Raw genomic sequence first — 20,625 nt, forward strand, 5'->3', positions numbered from 1 at the left:
TTTCATACCATGGAATTTCTCTGAAGTTATTTTTTCAGATCACTAATTACCTCTTGCTGACCAAACTCAGTGACTTTTCTTCAGAAGTTATTCCACTTGATCTTTTGGTTTTTTCATCTTGTGCTACAAGGGCTTCAGAGAGTATGGTTTTCATTTCTCATATTTCTCTATGTACTGGAGATTATTTTTATTCTAGTTTTGAATATCTACAGCTGTCATCAATGAATGTGACCTTTCTTGTTGGAATGGCAAGGTATCTGTCTCAAAACATACTGTTCAAAATGTACATGTATGTACTACATTCATGTTGCGTCAAAAATTTTGTATATTTCCATTTTATCAAGAAAGTTTTAGGGGACATGGTTTCTAATCAAAATGATGTGGGATGGGAGAGAGTAGCCAAACTGGCAGAGTAGAAAGGCCCAGAGCTCACCTCCTGTCATCAGCACACCAAAATTACAACTATTTCCAGAAAAACCATCGATAAGAAAAAAAACTGGAACCAAACACATAAAGAACTACAGTGAGACAGGTAGGAGGGGCAGACCTGCAATATAATCAAATCCCATACCCCACTGGGTGAGTGACCCACAAACTGGAGAATGGTTACATTGCAGAAGTTCTTCCACAGGAGTGAGTGTTCTGAGCCGCATGTCAGGCTCCCCAGCCTGGGGATCAGGCATCAGCAAAATCAGCCACTAGAGCATCTGAATATTTAATATTCTTAATAAGTATTTTGCAAAAAGTTATGGTAAAGCTGTACCTGCTGAAAGCCTGAGGGCTTTCCCGGTGGTCCAGTGGTTGAGAAGCCACCTGCCAATGCAGGGGATGTGGGTTCAATCCCTGGTCTGGGAAGATCCCACATGCCACAGGGCAAGTAAGCCACTATTACTGAGCCTGTGTTCTAGAGCCCACATGCTTCAACTACTGAGCCCATGTACTCTAGAGCCAGTGCTCCACAACAAACAAAGCCATGAGAAGCCCATGCACCACAGAAGAGAGTAGCACCTGCTCACTGCAACTAGAGAAAGCCTGGCACAAGAACGAGAGCCAGCATGGCCATAAATAGATCTTTTTAAAAAAATCTTAAGAAAATAGTGATACATTTTATCAACCTGAGTAGAGAAACTTCAAGTTATATATAATTAAAGATCACCATCTAGTGGCCCAAATATATTATAACTTCTAAAATTAGCTGCAAGCTCCAAAGACTTTAAAGGTTAGAAGGTGTTTTGAAAGCCTCCAGCCCCATTAAGGAGAGAAGCAAAGAATGAAATTTTGGCTCCATTAAAGGCATTCAAGGGGCTTTCCCTGGTAGCTTAGAAGTAAAGAACCCACCTGCTAATGTAGGGGACACAGATTCAGTCCCTGGTTGAGGAAGATCCCCTGGAGAAGGAAATGGCAACCCATTCCAGTATTCTTGCCTGGGAAATCCCATGGATAAAAGAGCCTGGTGGGCTATAGTCCATGGGGTCACAAAAGAGTCGGATACAACTTACTAAATAATAACAACTACAAAGGCATTCAAAATTCAAGTTATAAACAAAACACGGTGCCCTCCAAACCAATCACCCTTCTAAATCAAGCTTTGGGGCTAGTGCACTGGGACGACCCAGAGGGATGGTATGCGGAGGGAGGAGGGTGGAGGGTTCAGGATGGGGAACACATGTATACCTGTGGCGGATTCATTTTGATATTTGGCAAAACTAATACAATTTTGTAAAGTTTAAAAATAAAATTTAAAAAATAAATAATCAATCAAGCTTTGGTCCTGGGCCTCTGGTCATTCAGAATATGAGTGGACAGTTGAATGTGATAAATTGAAGTGAGAACTCTTTTGGAGATAAGCTCAGAGAAATCCAAAATAATGAAGGCCTTTAGAATTATCTTGAGTGACTTTTCCTCTCACAAGCAACTTTACAATTGAAAATTTGGTTTGCTTGTGATAGAATTATTTTGTGTACACCCTGATGAAAGGCGTACTATAAAGGAAGGTGTACTATAAAGGAAGCTATAATACTTTCAGAAAATAAGGAAGAAATAAATGTCACAAGAAAACATTGCCCCACAGATTTTCTTCTAATTAGGCAGCATGAATTGAAAAGAGCACAGGCTTGAGAGTTAAAGGGCTTTGTTCAAATTTTGGTTTCACTCCCTCTTGGCTGTGTGACCTTGAGCATTTTACTTAATCTTACTAAGCCTCACAGGGCAGTTGCAAGGATTAAGTGAAATAGACTTAGAAATGGCTTATTCCAATATCCAGAACATAACTGATACCCCACTTTCCCCCTCTTTCACTTACAAGAAACTATATAATTTAGAAGAAAATAAAGGAAAATTTAAATTTCTTCTTTAACTTAGAAGAAAATAGGATTTGGGTTTGAAGCTGGCTTTTAATTTTTTCTCTGTTACAGTGAAGATAAGAGACCATCTAGTAATCACATGACCAAAGTAACAGTGATTGACTTTGATTGATTTTGTATTTTCTTTCAGGATGTAATTTTCTTACTGGTAACATGGAAGAGTTGTATCTACTGTAAACGAACAGGGTGTTGAAAGGATTAAATGAAACACTGTGTAAATGTCCATAGTCATTGGCTTCCCTGGTGGCTCAGACGGTAAAGCGTCTGTCTACAATGCGGGAGTCCTGGGTTCCATCCCTGGGTCGGGAAGATCCTCTGGAGAAGGAAATGGCAATCTACTCCAGTACTATTGCCTGGAAAATCCCATGGACAGAGGAGCCTGGTAGGCTACAGTCCATGGGGTCACAAAGAGTCGGACATGACTGAGCGACTTCACTTTCCTTTCACTTTCAGTGCCACTTAGTTTCATTATTACTCTCTGCCTCTCTCTTGGGACATCTGTGAGAATATAATTGCCATCGATTATTTCAGAAATGCCTGTGGGCCTTCACTATCTTCCTCACAAATCACTCTTTCACCAAGGTTCTTCCCTAGAAAGACCAGCACTGAGGCACTCACAAGGTCTCTGTCTTTGCACACACTACGCAGATGATTGATTTTAAAACAAGGCACAGCAGAACCTGCATTTCCAAATGAGAGTTGTATCAGTCAATGTGCATGAGAGATTAAAATTCTTGTTCCTCTAATATCCCTCTACTCTGAGAACCTCCCTCACAACCTGCTCCGCATTCCTTTATCTCAGCAGAAACAAAACAGAAAAAGGATTTTTGAATGAATAAAGAAACAGATTTTTGTGGGTAGCTTGTAAGTTGGTTCTGAAGGCAATTCATGAATATTTTTGAGCAACAACCAGCATAATTTGCAAAGAGACAACATAGAAGGAATACTATCATTGAGGTATATTAATTATAAAATGACTTTTTAAAGTCACATCTTACAGTGGAAAAGGGTCTATGCTCAGAGGCATTAAAAAGCCTACTTCCTTTTGTGTCCCTTTCAGGCTCTGACATTGGCACCTTGCCTGTTCACAGAATCCTAAAGTTTTGACCCATATTTGGGATATCAAGTTGTTTTGTTTTGTTTTGGGTCTGTTTCTAAATCATTGTAATGATACTTTCCAGAGGAGTCTCAAAGGGCTGCATCCTCAAATACAGCAGGCCCTTGCACACTGTCAGTCCCACTGTTCTAATTTGGGGAATGGAGGCTGTTGCTAAGTAAAGCAAGGCAGCTATGACAAGAAGTAAAGATTAAGCCTAAAGGCCTGTCCTGGAGTCCTAGCTCCACTACTCACAAGGTACTTCATTATTTTGAGCCTGGTTTCCTCACCTGTGAAATGGGGGGACCCTGCCCGACTGGCCTCGGAGAACTGTGATGAGGGGTGGAGCCAGGCTGGGGGCGAGGAGCCCCTCCTGAAGCATCAAGCTTGCCCTGAGCACTCACAGTTCCTTCCAACTCTATAAGAGGTGTCTCACGGAGCCCAGAGGGCAAGCGGTGCAAAACAGGGACCAGGGGCCCTCCATGGAGGCATATGAGGTGGCCTGTGTCAGCCTGGATGAAGAGTCCTTACTGCCCATTCCCGACCCTCAGCAGGAAGCCCCAGGCTCACCAAGCGCCTCTTCACACTCCCTTTTTTCTTGCCGTTCTTGCCTGAGCTGACATCCAGCGAGCGGTAGCTGGGTGGCTTCTCCTCAGGCCAGTTTGGGGAGCACGAGCGACGATGGCGGCGGGTCTCCCAACTCTGGGGCTGCCTCTCCTTCTCCTCCTCGGAGCTCCAGGAACTGAGACCAGAGGGCAGGGGAGGGGAGTAGCTGCGGGGCCTGCGCCTCTGGTGCCCCTGAGCGCTTTCCTTGAGGCTGGGCCTGCGGGGATCTCTCTCTGGGTAGCGGCTCCGGAGAGGGGGGCGGTGGGGCCGCCAGTGGGCCTCACTGGATGAGGGGCCGTCACCGTCGCTGAGGCTGTCCCTGTCCGACCAGCGCCTGGGTGACCAGCGATGCCTGAAGCCGCGGTGCCTCCCACGCCGCAATCGGTCCAGCTCCCTTTGCTCCAACTCCCAGCACTGAGCCTCAGGATCCCGGAGCTCCTGGTGGAAATCAGAGCAGCGGTGCTGCCTTCTCCCCTCCCTCAGATCCCAGGGTCTGGAGGGAGATGGCGGTGTGGGGAGCCACTGCTGGCGGGAGGAGCTGCTGGTCCTCCGGGAAGCCGGCAGGTCTCTGACCAGGGGAGGCAGGTGGATGACTCTGCGTTCCACAACCTCAGAGCCCAGGGAGGACAGGATGCTGCAGGGGTGGCCAGATATGGCCTGGAGGTCAGGTGGCAGAGGCTGGGATGGGTTGAGGTTCCGCAGCTCCTTCTCCAAATACTCTAGGACACCATTGGGGATGGGAGGGTGAGCGGTTGCCTGGGTCACTGGCACCTCGGGGAGGCTGGATCGCAGGGACAAATCTGAATGAAAATAAGAATAAGAACATGCAGAACTGCTCGTCCAAAACACACTCCTCAGAATCAGGGCCCCCAAGTGCCACCTTATTTAGCGTGAATCTACGCCTTCCCATCTTCCATCACAAAGTTGCCCACTATTTGGTCATGAAGGCCCCGATGCAGCCCACGCTCCTACCCTTGCCCTTTACCCTCTCCCACCCCAAATCTCTGGCAGGGTTTACCTCGCTGCAGCAGTGGGTTCATTGGATAAGATGAAAACTGGGAGCTCCTGTCCGCCCCCCAGTACAGGGGTTTTTCCATCATCTGAGAGCCTAGGGCCTGAGCCTGCTTCATGTAGCGGTGGCGGGCCAGGGCTGCAGGGGAAAAGGGAGAAACGCAGACCCTGAGCCAGTGCAAGGCCCACACGCCCCACTTCACTTCTCTCCACCCGGCAGCCTTGCCAAGAGGCCACTTTCTCTCCTTGAAGTTTACTGTGTCCTCTCTTACACGGGTGGAAGAGTTAAGGGAAGTAGTGAATCCACTGTTCCTCTGTCAAAACGCTGGGAATAAATTCCCTGGCAAGACTGCAGTTCCTGCACCCTAGGAAATATCCTCCTGAAACTTGACTTCCTAGTCTTGAAATCATTTCATCGTCCTGCCAATTTCCAAGGTCACCTAAAATGTATAGGTAGAAATGTAGATCTTAGCAGGCAGTGAAATCTCAGGCTATAGGCCAAATATAGAAGGCACAGATGCAAAGGGCTTACAGGAGGCGGTGAGTCAGGGGCTTCTTGGGAGGATCACCTGCTCAGAGTGGAAGAAAAGGACACAGATGCTGAGGTCAATGCGCAGAATTACTGGTAAAGGGAAAGGGACTGATGAATGTTTCCAGCTGGTAAGGCCAGCCCTGGGTGGGAGAAAACCACGGGGAATAAGGCAGAGAATGCAAAAACCTGAAGTAGATCCTTTCTACACTTCTCCTCACTTTATTAAATGTTGGGGTTTTCCCTAAGTAAGGGGAATCTCTAATGGGTGGGTTAGAGGCAGAGAAGAGAGAAGGGAAATACCATTTCCTTTCAGGGCAAAGAAAATAGTATAAAAAAAAAAAGCAGCCCAAGAGTCCATAGAAATGTTTCTCCAGTCCCCTCTGCAGCTGATCTGAAGCACACAACCCACAGCACATACAAATTAAAAACAAATGCATTTAGTTGTTTTGCTCACGTGATTCTATCTTGTGACCGAGTGCACATGTCTCCCAAGGTCCCTGTGTATACATGCATGTAAACAGTCCCATGTCTATCCACTTGTGTGCTTAAGTGCAGGAAGTGCCCTCTTTAGGCCCCCAGCATGGTACTCTCACCTCTTCCTGGGTTCCCCAACCCTCTGAATGCCCCTAAAGCCACAGAGCTCTGCCAGAGCTTCCTCTTACCATAGTAGGAGGAGGAAAAAGACAGGCATTCTGGACCCAGCATAGGGTGGGGGATTTGCTGAGGCCAGCAGCTAAGGGTCATCTGGAAGGCTATCCAATGGCTCCAGTATAAAACCAACTTCCAACACAACAAGAAGTGGTTATAGCCAAGCCCGCAGACCTGTGTGGAGCTCCAGCCCTAATGGTGAGTCACAGCCCAGCCTGGATGAAGCCAGATGCAGGCTTAGAGCAGCTCACCCACCTGCCACACCTTCATGCCTAAGGACAGCACACCAGACCCTCTGAAGACAAGTTCACCTACTCAGCACTTTCCTCTCTCTCTTGCTAACACGTGCCTCCCCCAATTCCATATAACATGCCACCTTCAGCACATACAATGCCCTCCTTAATACGGGCCAGTCACTTTACATGAGTTAACTAATCCTCAGAGAAATCTCTTAAATGTGAGCGTCAGATGAGAAAGTTAGAGAGGTTACCTTCCCAGCCCAATGTCCCACAGCTGGTGACCGACCAGTAGAGGCAGTGTGTGACCCTGTGTCTGTCTGTCAAGCCTCTACACTTTCTGCCAAACTGCAGAGTCCCCAGACTCCTTTATGTGATAAAGCAAAAAAAACCAAAAAACAAACAAAAAACCCTTTCCCAGCAGTACCTTCTCACATTATTTTTCTCTCCTCAGCACCACACCTTTCAAAACTCACTCCAGACTAATCTCTGCTTCCAGGGCCTCAGGACATCTGATCCCATTGGGAACAACGTTCGCTGCCCCCTACCCCTCTTAACTGAATCTTGATCTCCTCCCAATGGTACTGTTGCATCTTTGGGCCATTTCCTTTTTCAGCTCCTCCAATTCAATAGGAAGGAAAAGGAGAGTTGGGCTTCTCTTCTTGCTCTCCAAATGACTTCTTAATTAATGGGACCCTTTGCAGAGATGACTTCCTAGAGACTTTTCTGGATCTTCCATCAGGCTTCCTGTCAGATTTTCACATATTCCCAAGATTAACTCACCTGCTTCCTTCTTAACTGCCACCATCTCTTTCTAGGGTCCTTTCCTTCCCTAATGCACTGGAGTGAAAAAATATAGTCTCTGAGCTTCTACCTTGCGTGCCTGTCCCTAAAAAAATAGCTCGATGGGGAAGTCTAGACTATCAGGCTTTCTGTTGCTCACCTAATGGGGAATCAGGCAACAAAATAAGAAACATGGAGAAATTAACAAAGCCTTGCTGCTGCTAAGTCACTTCAGTCGTGTCCGACTCTGTGTGACCCCATAGATGGCAGCCCACCAGGCTCCCCCGTCCCTGGGATTCTTCAGGCAAGAACACTGGAGTGGGTTGCCATTTCCTTCTTCAATGCATGAAAGTGAAAAGTGAAAGTGAAGTTGCTCAAGTCGTGTCTGACCCTCAGCGACCCGACCCCATGGACTGCAGCCTACCAGGCTCCTCCGTCCATGGGATTTTCCAGGCAGGAGTACTGGAGTGGGGTGCCAAACAAAGCCTTAAATGACTCCTAATAAGTTATCTCTGAACCTCAGTGGTGTAAAATCTGTCTTGATCACCTTTAATGAGATAGTTAAATATACAGACTCCTGGATCCCACTCCCAGACTGGCCTTCAGTCAAATACAAGGTGAGAAAATCCATGTTTTCAACAAGCTTTAAGGCAGGAGTTGGAGTTGACTATTGTGGATTCTCAACTCTCAACAACATTCTGAGAATTATGGTCCTCAGGGATAGGTTTCCATAAACACAGGCTTTAAGAGTCACTGGGACTTCCACTGGAATCCCAGCATGTATTAGCTGTGTAATTTCAGTTGAGTCTCCACAGTATGTTAGCTCAACCTCCTCATTTTTGAGCTGGGGATAATAAGTAGTGAAGTGAAAGTGTTAGCCACTCAGTCATGTCTGACTGATTTGTGACCCCATGGACTGTAGCCCGATAGGCACTCTGTCTATGGAAATCTCCAGGCAAGAATACTGTAGTGGGTTGCCATTTCCTCCTCCAGGGGATCTTCCTGACCCAGTGATCGAACCCAGGTCTCTTGCATTGCAGGCAGATTCTTTACTATCTGAGCCAACAGGGAAGCCCCAGGGATAATAATATCTATTTCATAAAGTTGTTGCAGTTAAATGAGGTAATACATATGAAATGCCTAATACTGGCAAATATTCAATGGGTCATGGCTCATGTTGTTACAATAAATGGTTAATATAAGTCACTACTTTCACCTTAGATCCCATAGAAGACAAAAAGTACACATTTGGAGACTAAAGCATCAAAAGCATATTCATTTTCATTTCTGAGGAAAACCCGGGGCATGTGCTTTAAGATCACCCTTTGTGACAGAAATAATGCTCAACACCTCCCTTCCACCAGAGACCCGCAGCCAGAAACCTCTGTGTGAATCACCCATGGTGCCTGAATCACCCTGAGGACCTCCAACTCTTTCCACTCCTTACCACCCCCTCTCCACTCTTACAGAGAGTTCTTCGCCCTCCATGAGCCATAGGTCATACCGTCCTTTTTCTTTTTTTTTTATATATACTGGCAGTATACACAGTATACTGATTTGACTGGCAGTCCTTTCAAGGACATCCTCAGAAACACCCTAGAATCTCACACCCCTTGAACCCTTGCTATTTCAGCTTTCAGGAACTACCAGTCCATGCTTCCTGGGCACATGATGATTCCATTGTCAGACAACCAACCTCAAATAGCCATTTTTCCAATATGCGTAGATCTCCTTGACTGATTCAGCAACCCTGCTTCCCTCCTCCAGAGCAGCAGTTTAAACATTCCCCACTTCTGATGTCTTCCCCGCAGTATGAACTTTCAGCTGATAACATGTCTTTGTTAAGGAAGAGGAACCAGTCCTGGACATGGAATCAAGAGACCTAGGACTAGTCCAAGGCTTACCACTAACAAGCTGTGTATAATTGTGGAAATCTCTGTCTAGGCCCCACTTCCCTCAGCTGAAGTGGGGTTACTAAACTTTGGTGTCATTTTTGTTTTACTTCTCCCTGGTCCTCTCACTGGAAAGCTGGGGCAGGTTGTGGGGGTGGGCTGTGGTCACAGAAGCTCAAGAATCACTGACATCGTTCTTGAAGCTGCCTTGTGTGTCTAGAATTTTGATCTGCTGAAATCGAGACAGGCTGGTGTCAACTCACTTCCCCAGCTTCTTCCCTTACACTTTAATCATATTCCTTGTGTTAACAACTTCCTCTCTCTCTCCAGAGGGCAGGCTTCCTTTTCCTTCCCTCTCTTACAGTGAAAGGTAGTCCTGATGTCACTCCCACTGACTCCATCCCTCCTCAGTTGCTGCCTCACTTCACAATGCTTCCTTTCTCTTTCTTTCTACTGGCCTTGGTTCTCCATCTACAAGTATGCTTCAGTTCAGTTCAGTTGCTCAGTTGTATCCAACTCTTTGTGACCCTACGAGTCGCAGCACGCCAGGCCTCCCTGTCCATCACCAATTCCCAGAGTTTACTCAAACTCATGTCCATTGAGTCGGTGATGCCATCCAGCCATCTCATCCTCTGTTGTCCCCTTCTCCTCCTGCCCCCAATCCCTCCTAGCATCAGGGTCTTTTCCAATGAGTCAACTCTTCGCATCAGGTGGCCAAAGTATTGGAGTTTCAGCTTTAGCATCAGTCCTTCCAATGAACACCCAGGCTGATCTCCTTTAGGATGGACAGGTTGGATCTCCTAGCAGTCTAAGGGACTCTCAAGAGTCTTCTCCAACACTACAGTTCAAAAGCATCAATTCTTCAGCACTCAGCTTTCTTCACAGTCCCTCACATCTATACATGACCACTGGAAAAACCATAGCCTTGCTTAGGGTTACCTTATTTAAAAAAAAAAAAAAAAAATCAACGATCACATCCACCCTCTTCCCCATCCAAGAGCTTAACTTGACAAGTCCTGCCCTCTCTGTGTAATCTCCTCTTGTCACCAAATTTCTCAGGACAGACTCCCCAGGTGACTCACTTTGAAAGTGACCTCATCTGCTCAAGTTCAAGGATCTTTCTTTGTGGCCCACATTTCCTTATCTCACCAGTTCTTCTAAATGAAATCTAACCACTTGGGAGAAACCACTTTCTCCCAGAACCTGTTAATCAGCTTACGGACAGTAGACACATTTATCGCTGGTGCTGACTGTGTCCCTAGCCCCTGCCTGTTTTGAGTGCCCCACAGACTTAGGGATTCCGAGAAAGTATCCTGGGAGAGTTTCTCTCATCTCAGTCTTTATATTACAGCACCGGGAGCAGTGACTCCTACATGACCTCCTTCCCAGAGGAGGGATAGAAAGGCAAGGAGCTCCATGGCCCAATACCGAGTTCTCTGCTATTTCTTGTCTCTTGAAGGAGCTTATTGGCATCTCAGCCAATCCCATAGTGATCTACACAGACAGGCTGTGGCAGCCTCTGTTGTGGGAAATTCACATACTGTAAGTCAGACGAGAACGAATGCAACACCGCATTGTTTCTGCTACTTACCTTGTGTGACTCCTCTGACCTTCAGTCTCCTTATTGTTAAATAACAATGATACCTGCCTTCTAGGGTTGTGAGGATTCAAAAGGGAAATATATGCAAAGGCCCCACACACCAGACATCCAATAAAAGTTAGTTCTCTTTTCCTATAAGACAGCAACCTCAGAACACAGGCCTGAAACCAGACTCGGACCATTGAGCTTCCTGACATTATAGATTAGGTTTTGTTTCTATCTTAAAAGCCAATTTCTGGGTTTCTTTTAATATCCTTCAAATGGACCAAAATGATAACAGTGGTTATATCTGGGTGCTCAGATCAGTTTTTTCATTTTCCTGAATTTCTCAGATTTCCTACAAGGTAATACTTTACTTATACCACCAGGAAAAGGAAATGCTACTTTAAAAACACAAAAAAATCCTTCCTTTAAAGCTGCTGATTCTGCTCCATCCGTTCAGTAAGAAAAGATCTTTGTGGAATAAACTTTCTTCTTTTGTCTTCACCAAATGTTTTAGGGCATGTCACAATTCTGTTTTATTAATAAAAGGCCAAATTCAAGCCCAAAGAAAGATCACTGTTAGAACAAGATCTTCTGCCTTCTCTTTCCTTTGTCTAAAACAGAGACTCTCAAAGTGTGGCCCCTAGACCAGCAGTGTGAACTTCTGAGAAATAAAAATCCTCAGGCCCACGCAAGACCGATTAAATCAGAAACTCCAAAGATAGAGCCGGCAACCAAGTTTTAACAAGCCCTCCAGGAGATTCTTAAGTTTGAGGACACCCGCTCCAACACCTCTCTCTCTTCTGATCTGTTCTTTTCAAGTCATCTCTAGGAAGTGGCCTTCTCTCTCATTGTTCCATGCAAACCACTCCCTCCAGCCACCTCATGTCCAAGCAAGGTCAGAGTTGGGGGAAAATACTGAAGCAGAGGCCTATCAGGGCTGCTGAGGAAAGGACTCCAGTGGACAGACCCATCTGAAGGGGGCCTTAGGCAGTCTAGAAGGTGAACAGGCATAAGTCTTCCCGCCTGGCTCTATGGCTTCCCTAAGCATCATTTTCTGAACTGAGCCCAAAGACCTCTGAGCCTGTGATGAGAAGGGCATAGAGAAGAACCTGGGAGAATGCAAGGTTTTGACGTGGTCATGTGAAATTGATATGTCTGGGGCACTAGGCTTCCGTCCCGCCCCATCCCACTGCTCATCTGTCCCCCTCACCTTCCTGGGGGCAGCAGCAGCGGTTGGGACAGCAAGGGCAGCGGAGGTAGCAGCAGCAGTACTGGGGGCAACACTGGCACCAGCACACTCCAATCAGCAGGAGCAGGAGGAGGGCTCCCAGGACGATGAAGATCACGGTCAGCCAGTCTGCAGGGGGGAAGCCAAGCAAGGGTCGAACTAAATCTTCAGGGGCATGCTTTAGCTTGTAACATGCTAAAGGTCTGATCTACACAGCTCTTGACCTATAAGTTAAGGATGAGCAATATACACGCAGAATTAAAAATTCAGCTTTGGTAAAGTACTTCAGAGGCTGGCTACCGACCACAATAACCTAGGTTTGCTTGTTTCTGTTTTTTTTTCCCTTTATGTAAAAGTGTCCCAGTGGGGGTGGCCAAATAGAAATCTCCAAGAGCACTTACGCAGGACGATGAGCTTCACTTCCTTATCTGGGTCTCCTGACGTGTCCCCTGGGGCCTCAATGGTGCAGTAATACACTCCATGGTCCCACCACATCACTTCATTAATCACCAGATCTGCTCCTGCAGTGAAGGAGGGGAAGGTGCCAGCAATTAAAGGAGAGGGCATGGGTTTCTGATTTCTGGTAGCTTCAGGTCCCCAGCATTATACTTCCACATCCTAAAAGGGCCTCTCATAGTTAGAGAAAGGCCTCTATTCCTTCCTTTGAGATTCTCTTCTTCCTCTGAACAGTATAAAGGTGGTAAAACTGACCACTTAGTGAGCTCTACCAGGTACCCTGAAAGGAGTTAGGATACATCACCCCACTTCCTTCCTTCCACAACTCTCTAAATGGGTGAGGTAGAGGTTACCAGTTACCTCCCAATGTCTATCCTCCCTTTCTCTCATGGTCGTAGAATTTTTGCTCATGTATCAATACATAGCTATCCAGAATAAAGTCACTAATTGTCATCCTCTCTTACAGATGGACATGGACATGTGACTTGGTTCTGGTGGACAGAATATAAACAGAAGTGTCACATGACGGCTCTCAGGAACCTTCTTGAAAACAGTTTGGGAACATCTTTGCTCTTTTCTTCTTCATTTCTTCCTCCACTCTGTTATCTGGAAAGCAAATGTGATGGCTACCATCTTGGACCGTAAGGAAAGAGATGACATTCTTAGTGAGCAGGAAGGAGCTTGGGTTCCTGAGGAATTAATGGAACAGAGCCACCACACTAGTTCTGGTCTGTCTAGCCCCAAATTTACACCTGTATGTGTGCGTGCTCAGTTGCTCAGTCATGTCTGACTCTCTGTGACCCCACAGACTGTGTAGCCCATCAGGCTCCTCTGTCCATGGAATTTTCTAGGCAAGAATATTGGGTTTCCATTTCCTCTTCCAGGGGATCTTCCTAACCCAGAGACCAAACCAGAGTCTCTGCCTGCATTGGGAGGCAGGTTCTTTACCACTGAGCCACCAAGGAAGAAATTAACTTTTTATTGTTTAAGTCACTAATAGTTGGGGCTTTTGCTTACTCGAAATCAAATTTAATCCTGATACAAGGGGTAGGATTATTAGCTGCATATCAGATGAGGAAACTAAGACTAGAGGGAACTGGAACATAGAGAGGTAACAAAGAGAGGTAGGTTCAAACTTAAGTCTTGCCTCAAAGCTGGTGCCCTCAACCACCAAGCTCTAATGTCTTCTCCAAACTGGGTAGGAAAATCCACAGCTTGGGTTCCTCACCAGCTGTGAACATACACTTCTGAATCTTGATGGGACAGTTGAGATGAACTTGAGGAACAAGTAAGGATGAAATGCCAATATTTTCAGAATAAGTGTTACTCAAGAAAAGAATGAGTTTTGTGAGCACCAAGTCTCTACCCCATTAAGATAGATGAAGGTTATGTTCACATTTAATAAAGGCAAATGTTCTCTAAAGACCTTCTGTGGGTCCAGCACTATGTCAGACTCTGTGGAAGCTCAAACAAGACCTGTGCTGTGTCTGTCCTGAAAGGGCTTAAGGTCTAGTCAGAGACATCAGGGTAGCCCCCATGTCCAAGCTACTTTAGCCACACAAAGTACCAGAGGACACCTTCAAATCCTTAAAGACCTTAGTTATAGATTTGATCCTGCTTACTTGGCAGTCATAGTTGCAATTCTTTTTTATCTGTTGGTTAAGAAATATTTATTGAGGAAATGAAACAAACATGCAAGGTCATGCACCACTGGAGCTAACTTTGACTTCTCTTTCCTTCTCTTTCTACGTCAATCCCTACAGTTTTTTTCCTACTCATGATTTTCCAACCTGCTGCCTTTCCCAGAAACAAGCTTACCCCAGACTTGGAAAAATGGTGAAAGTGCTTTGGAGGAAACACCCCCTCCAAGGTTAATGTGTATTATAAATCTCCCCCAATTTTACTAGAGACAAAGATTATTTCATGGATATCAGAATAATGATTCTGATGCATTCATTAGAACTGATTTGACAGGGTATTCTCAAATGATGCAAACACAGGCATAAAAATTTCAGAAAACAAGGGCTCCAAGAAGTCACAACAATCCCGGAGATAGAAATTAAAACCCAGGGGAAATACCACTTTCCCATGGGGATAAGGAGGCAGAATTTGACCCAAAGGTGGTTGGGAGTAGGGGTAGTGGACAGTGTTATTCATTTAGAAAGAAAAAGAAAATGACAGAAAATCAGAGACTATCACCTGTGGGGACTTTCGTCCTTCAAAATCTGTAAAGGAAAATTTAAACTTTGGGGTCAGATCAGAGTTAAGTTTCTGGGCTCTGGATAGAGTAGTCACCCTGAACCTCTGAGGATGCACCTAAAAACTGGAAAAGGACAGATGTTCCATAAGGCTGAATGCTCAAGGGCTGACTTGGGAAGGTCAGAGGTTGAATATAAACAGATCAGACTTACATACTGCAGCCAAAGTATTATACACAAAGTTGGAAGCAGTTTTTAAACTAGGTTGATCTATCTCTAAAACAGTCATCGAATATTCACTGATTTCTTCAGATTGTTGCTATGGGTACCCTGAGTAGCCTGCTAGGTGTATTCTCCCACTTTTTCCCCCCACTTTTAACCAGTCAATATTTATTTAACACCATGCTGCTGCTTGGAATATGGAATGAAGCCGGGCAAAGACTAATAGAGTTTTGCCAAGAAAATGCACTGGTCATAGCAAACACCCTCTTCCAACAACACAAGACAAGACTCTACACATGGACATCACCAGATGGTCAACACCGAAATCAGATTGATTATATTCTTTGCAGCCAAAGATGGAGAAGCTCTATACAGTCAGCAAAAACAAGACCAGGAGCTGACTGTGGCTCAGACCATGAACTCCTTATTGCCAAATTCAGACTGAAATTGAAGAAAGTAGGGAAAATCACTAGACCATTCAGGTATGATCTAAATCAAATCCCTTATGATTATACAGTGGAAGTGAGAAATAGATTTAAGGGCCTAGATCTGATAGATAGAGTGCCTGATGAACTATGGAATGAGGTTTGTGACATTGTACAGGAGACAGGGATCAAGACCATCCCCATAGAAAAGAAATGCAAAAAAAGCAAAAGCGCTGTCTGGGGAGGCCTTACAAATAGCTGTGAAAAGAAGAGAAGCAAAAAATGAAGGAGAAAAGGAAAGATATAAGCATCTGAATGCAGAGTTCCAAAGAATAGCAAGAAGAGATAAGAAAGCTTTCCTCAGTGATCAATGCAAAGAAATAGAGGAAAACAACAGAATGGGAAAGACTAGAGATCTCTTCAAGAAAATTAGAGATACCAAGGGAACATTTCATGCAAAGATGGGCTCGATAAAGGACACAAATGGTATGGACCTAACAGAAGCAGAAGATATTAAGAAGAGGTGGCAAGAATACACAGAAGAACTGTACAAAAAAGATCTTCACCACCCAGATAATCACGATGGTGTGATCACTCATCTAGAGCCAGACATCCTGGAATGTGAAGTCAAGTGGGCCTTAGAAAGCATCACTACAAATAAAGCTAGTGGAGGTGATGGAATTCCAGTTGAGTTATTTCAAATCATGAAAGATGATGCTGTGAAAGTGCTGCACTCAATATGCCAGCACATTTGGAAAACTCAGCAGTGGCCATAGGACTGGAAAAGGTCAGTTTTCGTTCCAATCCCAAAGAAAGGCAATGCCAAAGAATGCTCAAACTACCGCACAATTGCAGTCATCTCACACGCTAGTAAAGTAATGCTCAAAATTCTCCAAGCCAGGCTTCAGCAATATGTGAACCGTGAACTTCCTGATGTTCAAGCTGGTTTTAGAAAAGGCAGAGGAACCAGAGATCAAATTGCCAACATCCACTGGATCATGGAAAAAGCAAGAGAGTTCCAGAAAAACATCTCTTTCTGCTTTATTGACTATGCCAAAGCCTTTGACTGTGTGGATCACAATAAACAGTGGAAAATTCTGAAAGAGATGAGAACACCAGACTACCTGATCTGCCTCTTGAGAAATTTGTATGCAGGTCAGGAAGCAACAGTTAGAACTGGACATGGAACAACAGACTGGTTCCAAATAGGAAAAGGAGTACATCAAGGCTGTATATTGTCACCATGCTTATTTAACTTCTATGCAGAGTACATCATGAGAAACGCTGGACTGGAAGAAACACAAGCTGGAATCAAGATTGCCGGGAGAAATATCAATAACCCCAGATATGCAGATGACACCACCCTTATGGCAGAAAGTGAAGAGGAACTCAAAAGCCTCTTGATGAAGATGAAAGTGGAGAGTGAAAAAGTTGGCTTAAAGCTCAATATTCAGAAAACGAAGATCATGGCATCCGGTCCCATCACTTCATGGGAAATAGATGGGGGAACAGTGGAAACAGTGTCAGACTTTACTTTTTGGGGCTCCAAAATCACCGCAGATGGTGACTGCAGCCATGAAATTAAAAGACGCTTACTCTTCGGAAGGAAAGTTATGACCAACCTAGATAGCATATTCAAAAGCAGAGACATTACTTTGCCAACAAAGGTCCATCTAGCCAAGGCTATGGTTTTTCCTGTGGTCATGTATGGATGTGAGAGTTGGACTGTGAAGAAGGTTGAGCGCCAAAGAATTGATGCTTTTGAACTGTGGTGTTGGAGAAGACTCTTGAGAGTCCCTTGGACTGCAAGGAGATCCAACCAGGCCATTCTGAAGATCAGCCCTGGGATTTCTTTGGAGGAAGTAATGCTAAAGCTGAAACTCCAGTACTTTGGCCACCTCATGCAGAGTTGATTCATTGGGAAAGACTCTGATGCTGGAAGGGATTGGGGGCAGGAGGAGAAGGGGACGACAGAGGATGAGATGGCTGGATGGCATCACTGACTCGATGGTCGTGAGTCTGAGTGAACTCCTGGAGTTGGTGATGGACAGGGAGGCCTGGCGTGCCGTGATTCATGGGGTCACAAAGAGTCAGACACGACTGAGCGACTGAAGTGAACTGAACTGAACTGCTGCTAAGTCGCTTCAGTCATGTCCGACTCTGTGCGACCCCATAGATGGCAGCCCATGAGGCTCCGCCATCCCTGGGATTCTCCAGGCAAGAACACTGGAGTGGGTTGCCATTTCCTTCTGCAATGCATGAAAGTGAAAAGTGAAAGTGAAGTCGCTCAGTCGTGTCAGACTCGTATTGACCCCATGGACTGCAGCCCACGAGGCTCCTCCTTCCTTGGGATTTTCCAGGCAAGAGTACTGGAGTGGGGTGCCATTGCCTTCTCTGATTTAACACTATAGATAAAGCTCATTTAAATAGGCTCTGAATTCTGTGCCAATAATCCACTGGACATGGAATCCATTCCCCCCAGTAATGTGGGGCGCTGACCCTTCATTCACAGGTGTGCTAAATGGTCATAATGAAAGTTCACCGCACACATGTGGTTTTCTAAGTGCTTTATACACATCATCTCACTTAATCCTGACAACTCTCCATGAGACAAGTACTATGGCAAGTCCCACCTTACAGAAATTGAGGCTTAAAAAATGAAAGGGACTTGCCCAAGTTCACAACCCCTGTGAGTACAGAACAGGGACCTACACCTGAGTCTGACACCTGAGTCTACTCCTTGTACTCCCACAAAGAACACATATGCTTCAGATGTAGCTCTCAGATGTCGTATTTGATGTTTACTTCAGTGTGGGGAGACAAAGACCATTATGCCCATCTTTCAGATTTGATAACAGAGGCCAGAGAAAAGAATCGGTCACTAAGCAAGGGGGTGGAAGCATGGGATCACCACCCCGTCTTTTGATTCTACACCCAGTGCTCTTTCCTCTACCAGTGAAGGGCAAGGGTCCATAAGTGGCCATCTACTTAGAAACCCCCACTCCATAGATTTGGGAAACAGGGGTAGCCAGAGGGGAACTCAGGCATCTGGGGTTTGAGCAGGCCTTGAGAGCACTTTCTGGAAGAAATCAAGGGAGCCTGAGCCACATGTTAGCCATGAATCTCAGGAAGGTGAAGGAAAACACCCAGTCCCAGACCTTTAGCCAAAGCTGTAGGCCGTCCTCTTGTCTGAGCCCAACTTCCAGGGTACTGACTTCAGAGGGGGTGGCACATTCTGTGCATTTGGCACTTTCCTCAAAAAAATGAAAGTGACCAAGTAGACCATCAAGCAACAGAAGAAAAGGGAAATCCCCACAATGACTCAGCCTGCTAGGCCTGGTATCTACACAGCTCTCCACCCCCAGTCCCCAGCTGCCTCCAAACTCACGATTCTGGATGGTGATCTTGCGCTGCCGGTAATCCACCCCCAGCACAGGTTCACTCTGCCCCCGCCGCTGGGCCACGATGCGAACTTCCCGCTGGCTGTCATTGCAGTCATTGGACGGGTCCTGGCCCAGGGATAAAGCTGCTTGGTATGCTGGAGAAAGAGGACATGGGCAAGTCACACAGCAGTAAGGAATTCCCATCAAGAAAGGTGACCTTAGTGGTCCCTGGAGCAGTGAAGGTTCTCAGTGTTTCCTGAGTCTCTGCATCTCTTAGGCATCTTCTCAAAGATGGGGATCTGAGAGTCTACGTTTCTAATGAGCTCCCAGGTGAAACCATTGCTCACACTTTGAGCAGCAAGACTCCAGACCCCTCTACTGGGCCAAAATTTCCAAATCCTGAACTGAATCACCACCTCCATCCAAATGTCCCCTGCCTCATTTCCAAAGTGACTCCAGAATCTGCTCCCAAATGGTTCCTCTAACCTGCCCTCTCAATATACGTTTTGAGAGCTGTTAAATCTGCTGATGATAAATGTCTTCTACCTGGTCCCTCCTACTTTCCCACTTAATGCATGCATTTTAAGAGTAGCCCCCAGGAAACAATGCCTCAGTTTAGAAAGGGGGTGTTTTGGGAACAAGGTGAGGCTCTGTGGGTGGCTCAGTAAGTTAGGTTTTGGAGCTCATATTGTAAGATACTAGTCGGGGCTAAAAATGGTAAAGCTGATGCCTCCCCCTGCTTTGCCTCATCTTGGGAAGCTCAGGGTGAACAGGGTCTACTTCTATTCTCCAAATTTCTAAAGGTCAATTGTCCCAGGTCGGTGGTGGGAGTCTGGGCTCTTCTGTTTCTTGAGAGAGGCAGAGGTGGGCAGTGAGAGAAGGACTTAGGTTCAAGACAGCAAGAATGACATGAGTGGGGCAGTTGTCACCGAGAGGGAGGACTTGGCTAAGTGTAGGGGAGAGCCACGCAGCATTCAGAGATGCCTACAATGAGCAGGCTACCTGTGGCCAGTGCGCTCCCAGTCACTGAGGCATGACTGTCTACCGGAAGGCTGGCCCTAGACAGGGATGTGGCAGTGGGCTGGAGGCTCACAAATGACCGTTCCTCATTCATCCTGTGGCTAGTGGGTGGGGTGGGGGATACGAGTGCACCAGGCATTAACTAGGATGCAGGACTTGCTCTGCCTTTTTACTTAATGTCTAAGCTGCCTTCATTCCTTTTTGAACAAAGTGAAACAGAAATTTTAAAATAAATTAATGGTATGTGACCCTGAATAAGTTATGTCATCTACTTGGCCTCAGCTTGTCTATCTATAAAATGAGGGAACTGCAATAAGCAATCTTTCTGGCTTCTTCTCACTATAAGGATTTGTGATCCTAAATAATTCCTAACCCTAATGGCAGTACTTCACAGAGGGGCCTTGGGAGAGTGGGGGGCAAGAGTGGGGAGGAGGGCACTCACATGCAGAATAGTAGTCAAAGATGGGGTCCTTGCAGAAGGACTTGAAGCGCCACGTCACCACCACATCCTGGAGCTGGGCAGAGGTGGTGTAGTCACATTTGAGGATGACGGAGGCAAACAGGGTGACATAGCGCTCCGTGTGCTGGACCGTCACCAGCAAGGACATGCAGCCTGCAGCCAAGAGCAGAAGACAATGCTGAAGGACTCTAAGGGGTGACTTCCTTCTATTCATGGGGCAAGAAAAGCAATGTCCATAAGCAAACACACTGCCTGGCTGGTTGGGAGCAGCTCACAGGCAATTGTCTTACTCAGCCTGGGCGGGGTTGTGGTGGATATTACAGACACCCTGGAGGAGATGGAGGGAAAAAAGAGGAAGAATCATGACTCCTAAGTTGGCTACAGTCCATATGGAGTGATGACACATCCAACAATGATAAAGAAACGATATTAAAAGAAGGCCATAAAAGAATGACTTTGCTAGTGTAGATATTTTTTCATG

General features: G+C 45.9%; 1 protein-coding gene across 13 annotated transcripts in view; it reads right to left on the minus strand.

Annotated features, from left to right (window-relative positions):
* ILDR1 (immunoglobulin like domain containing receptor 1) overlaps positions 1-20,625 on the minus strand; it is a 283,577-nt gene that overhangs the window by 7,638 nt on the left and 255,314 nt on the right. For 10 of the 13 annotated variants that reach the window (XM_070798045.1, XM_019954680.2, XM_070798010.1 and 7 more), the window contains 6 exons: positions 20,127-20,297; positions 18,670-18,819; positions 12,382-12,501; positions 11,963-12,109; positions 5,084-5,215; positions 4,030-4,865 (listed from right to left, as the gene is read on the minus strand). In XM_070798045.1, the coding sequence (XP_070654146.1) occupies positions 4,030-4,865; positions 5,084-5,215; positions 11,963-12,109; positions 12,382-12,501; positions 18,670-18,819; positions 20,127-20,292 (1,551 nt within the window). In that variant the 5' untranslated portion in view covers positions 20,293-20,297. The remainder of the gene's footprint in view (positions 1-4,029; positions 4,866-5,083; positions 5,216-11,962; positions 12,110-12,381; positions 12,502-18,669; positions 18,820-20,126; positions 20,298-20,625) is intronic. The other 3 variants (XM_070798067.1, XM_019954855.2, XM_019954771.2) reach the window with 3 other exon arrangements.

Source organism: Bos indicus, chromosome 1 (genome assembly GCF_029378745.1).
Source record: "Bos indicus isolate NIAB-ARS_2022 breed Sahiwal x Tharparkar chromosome 1, NIAB-ARS_B.indTharparkar_mat_pri_1.0, whole genome shotgun sequence".
NCBI lineage: Eukaryota > Metazoa > Chordata > Mammalia > Artiodactyla > Bovidae > Bos > Bos indicus.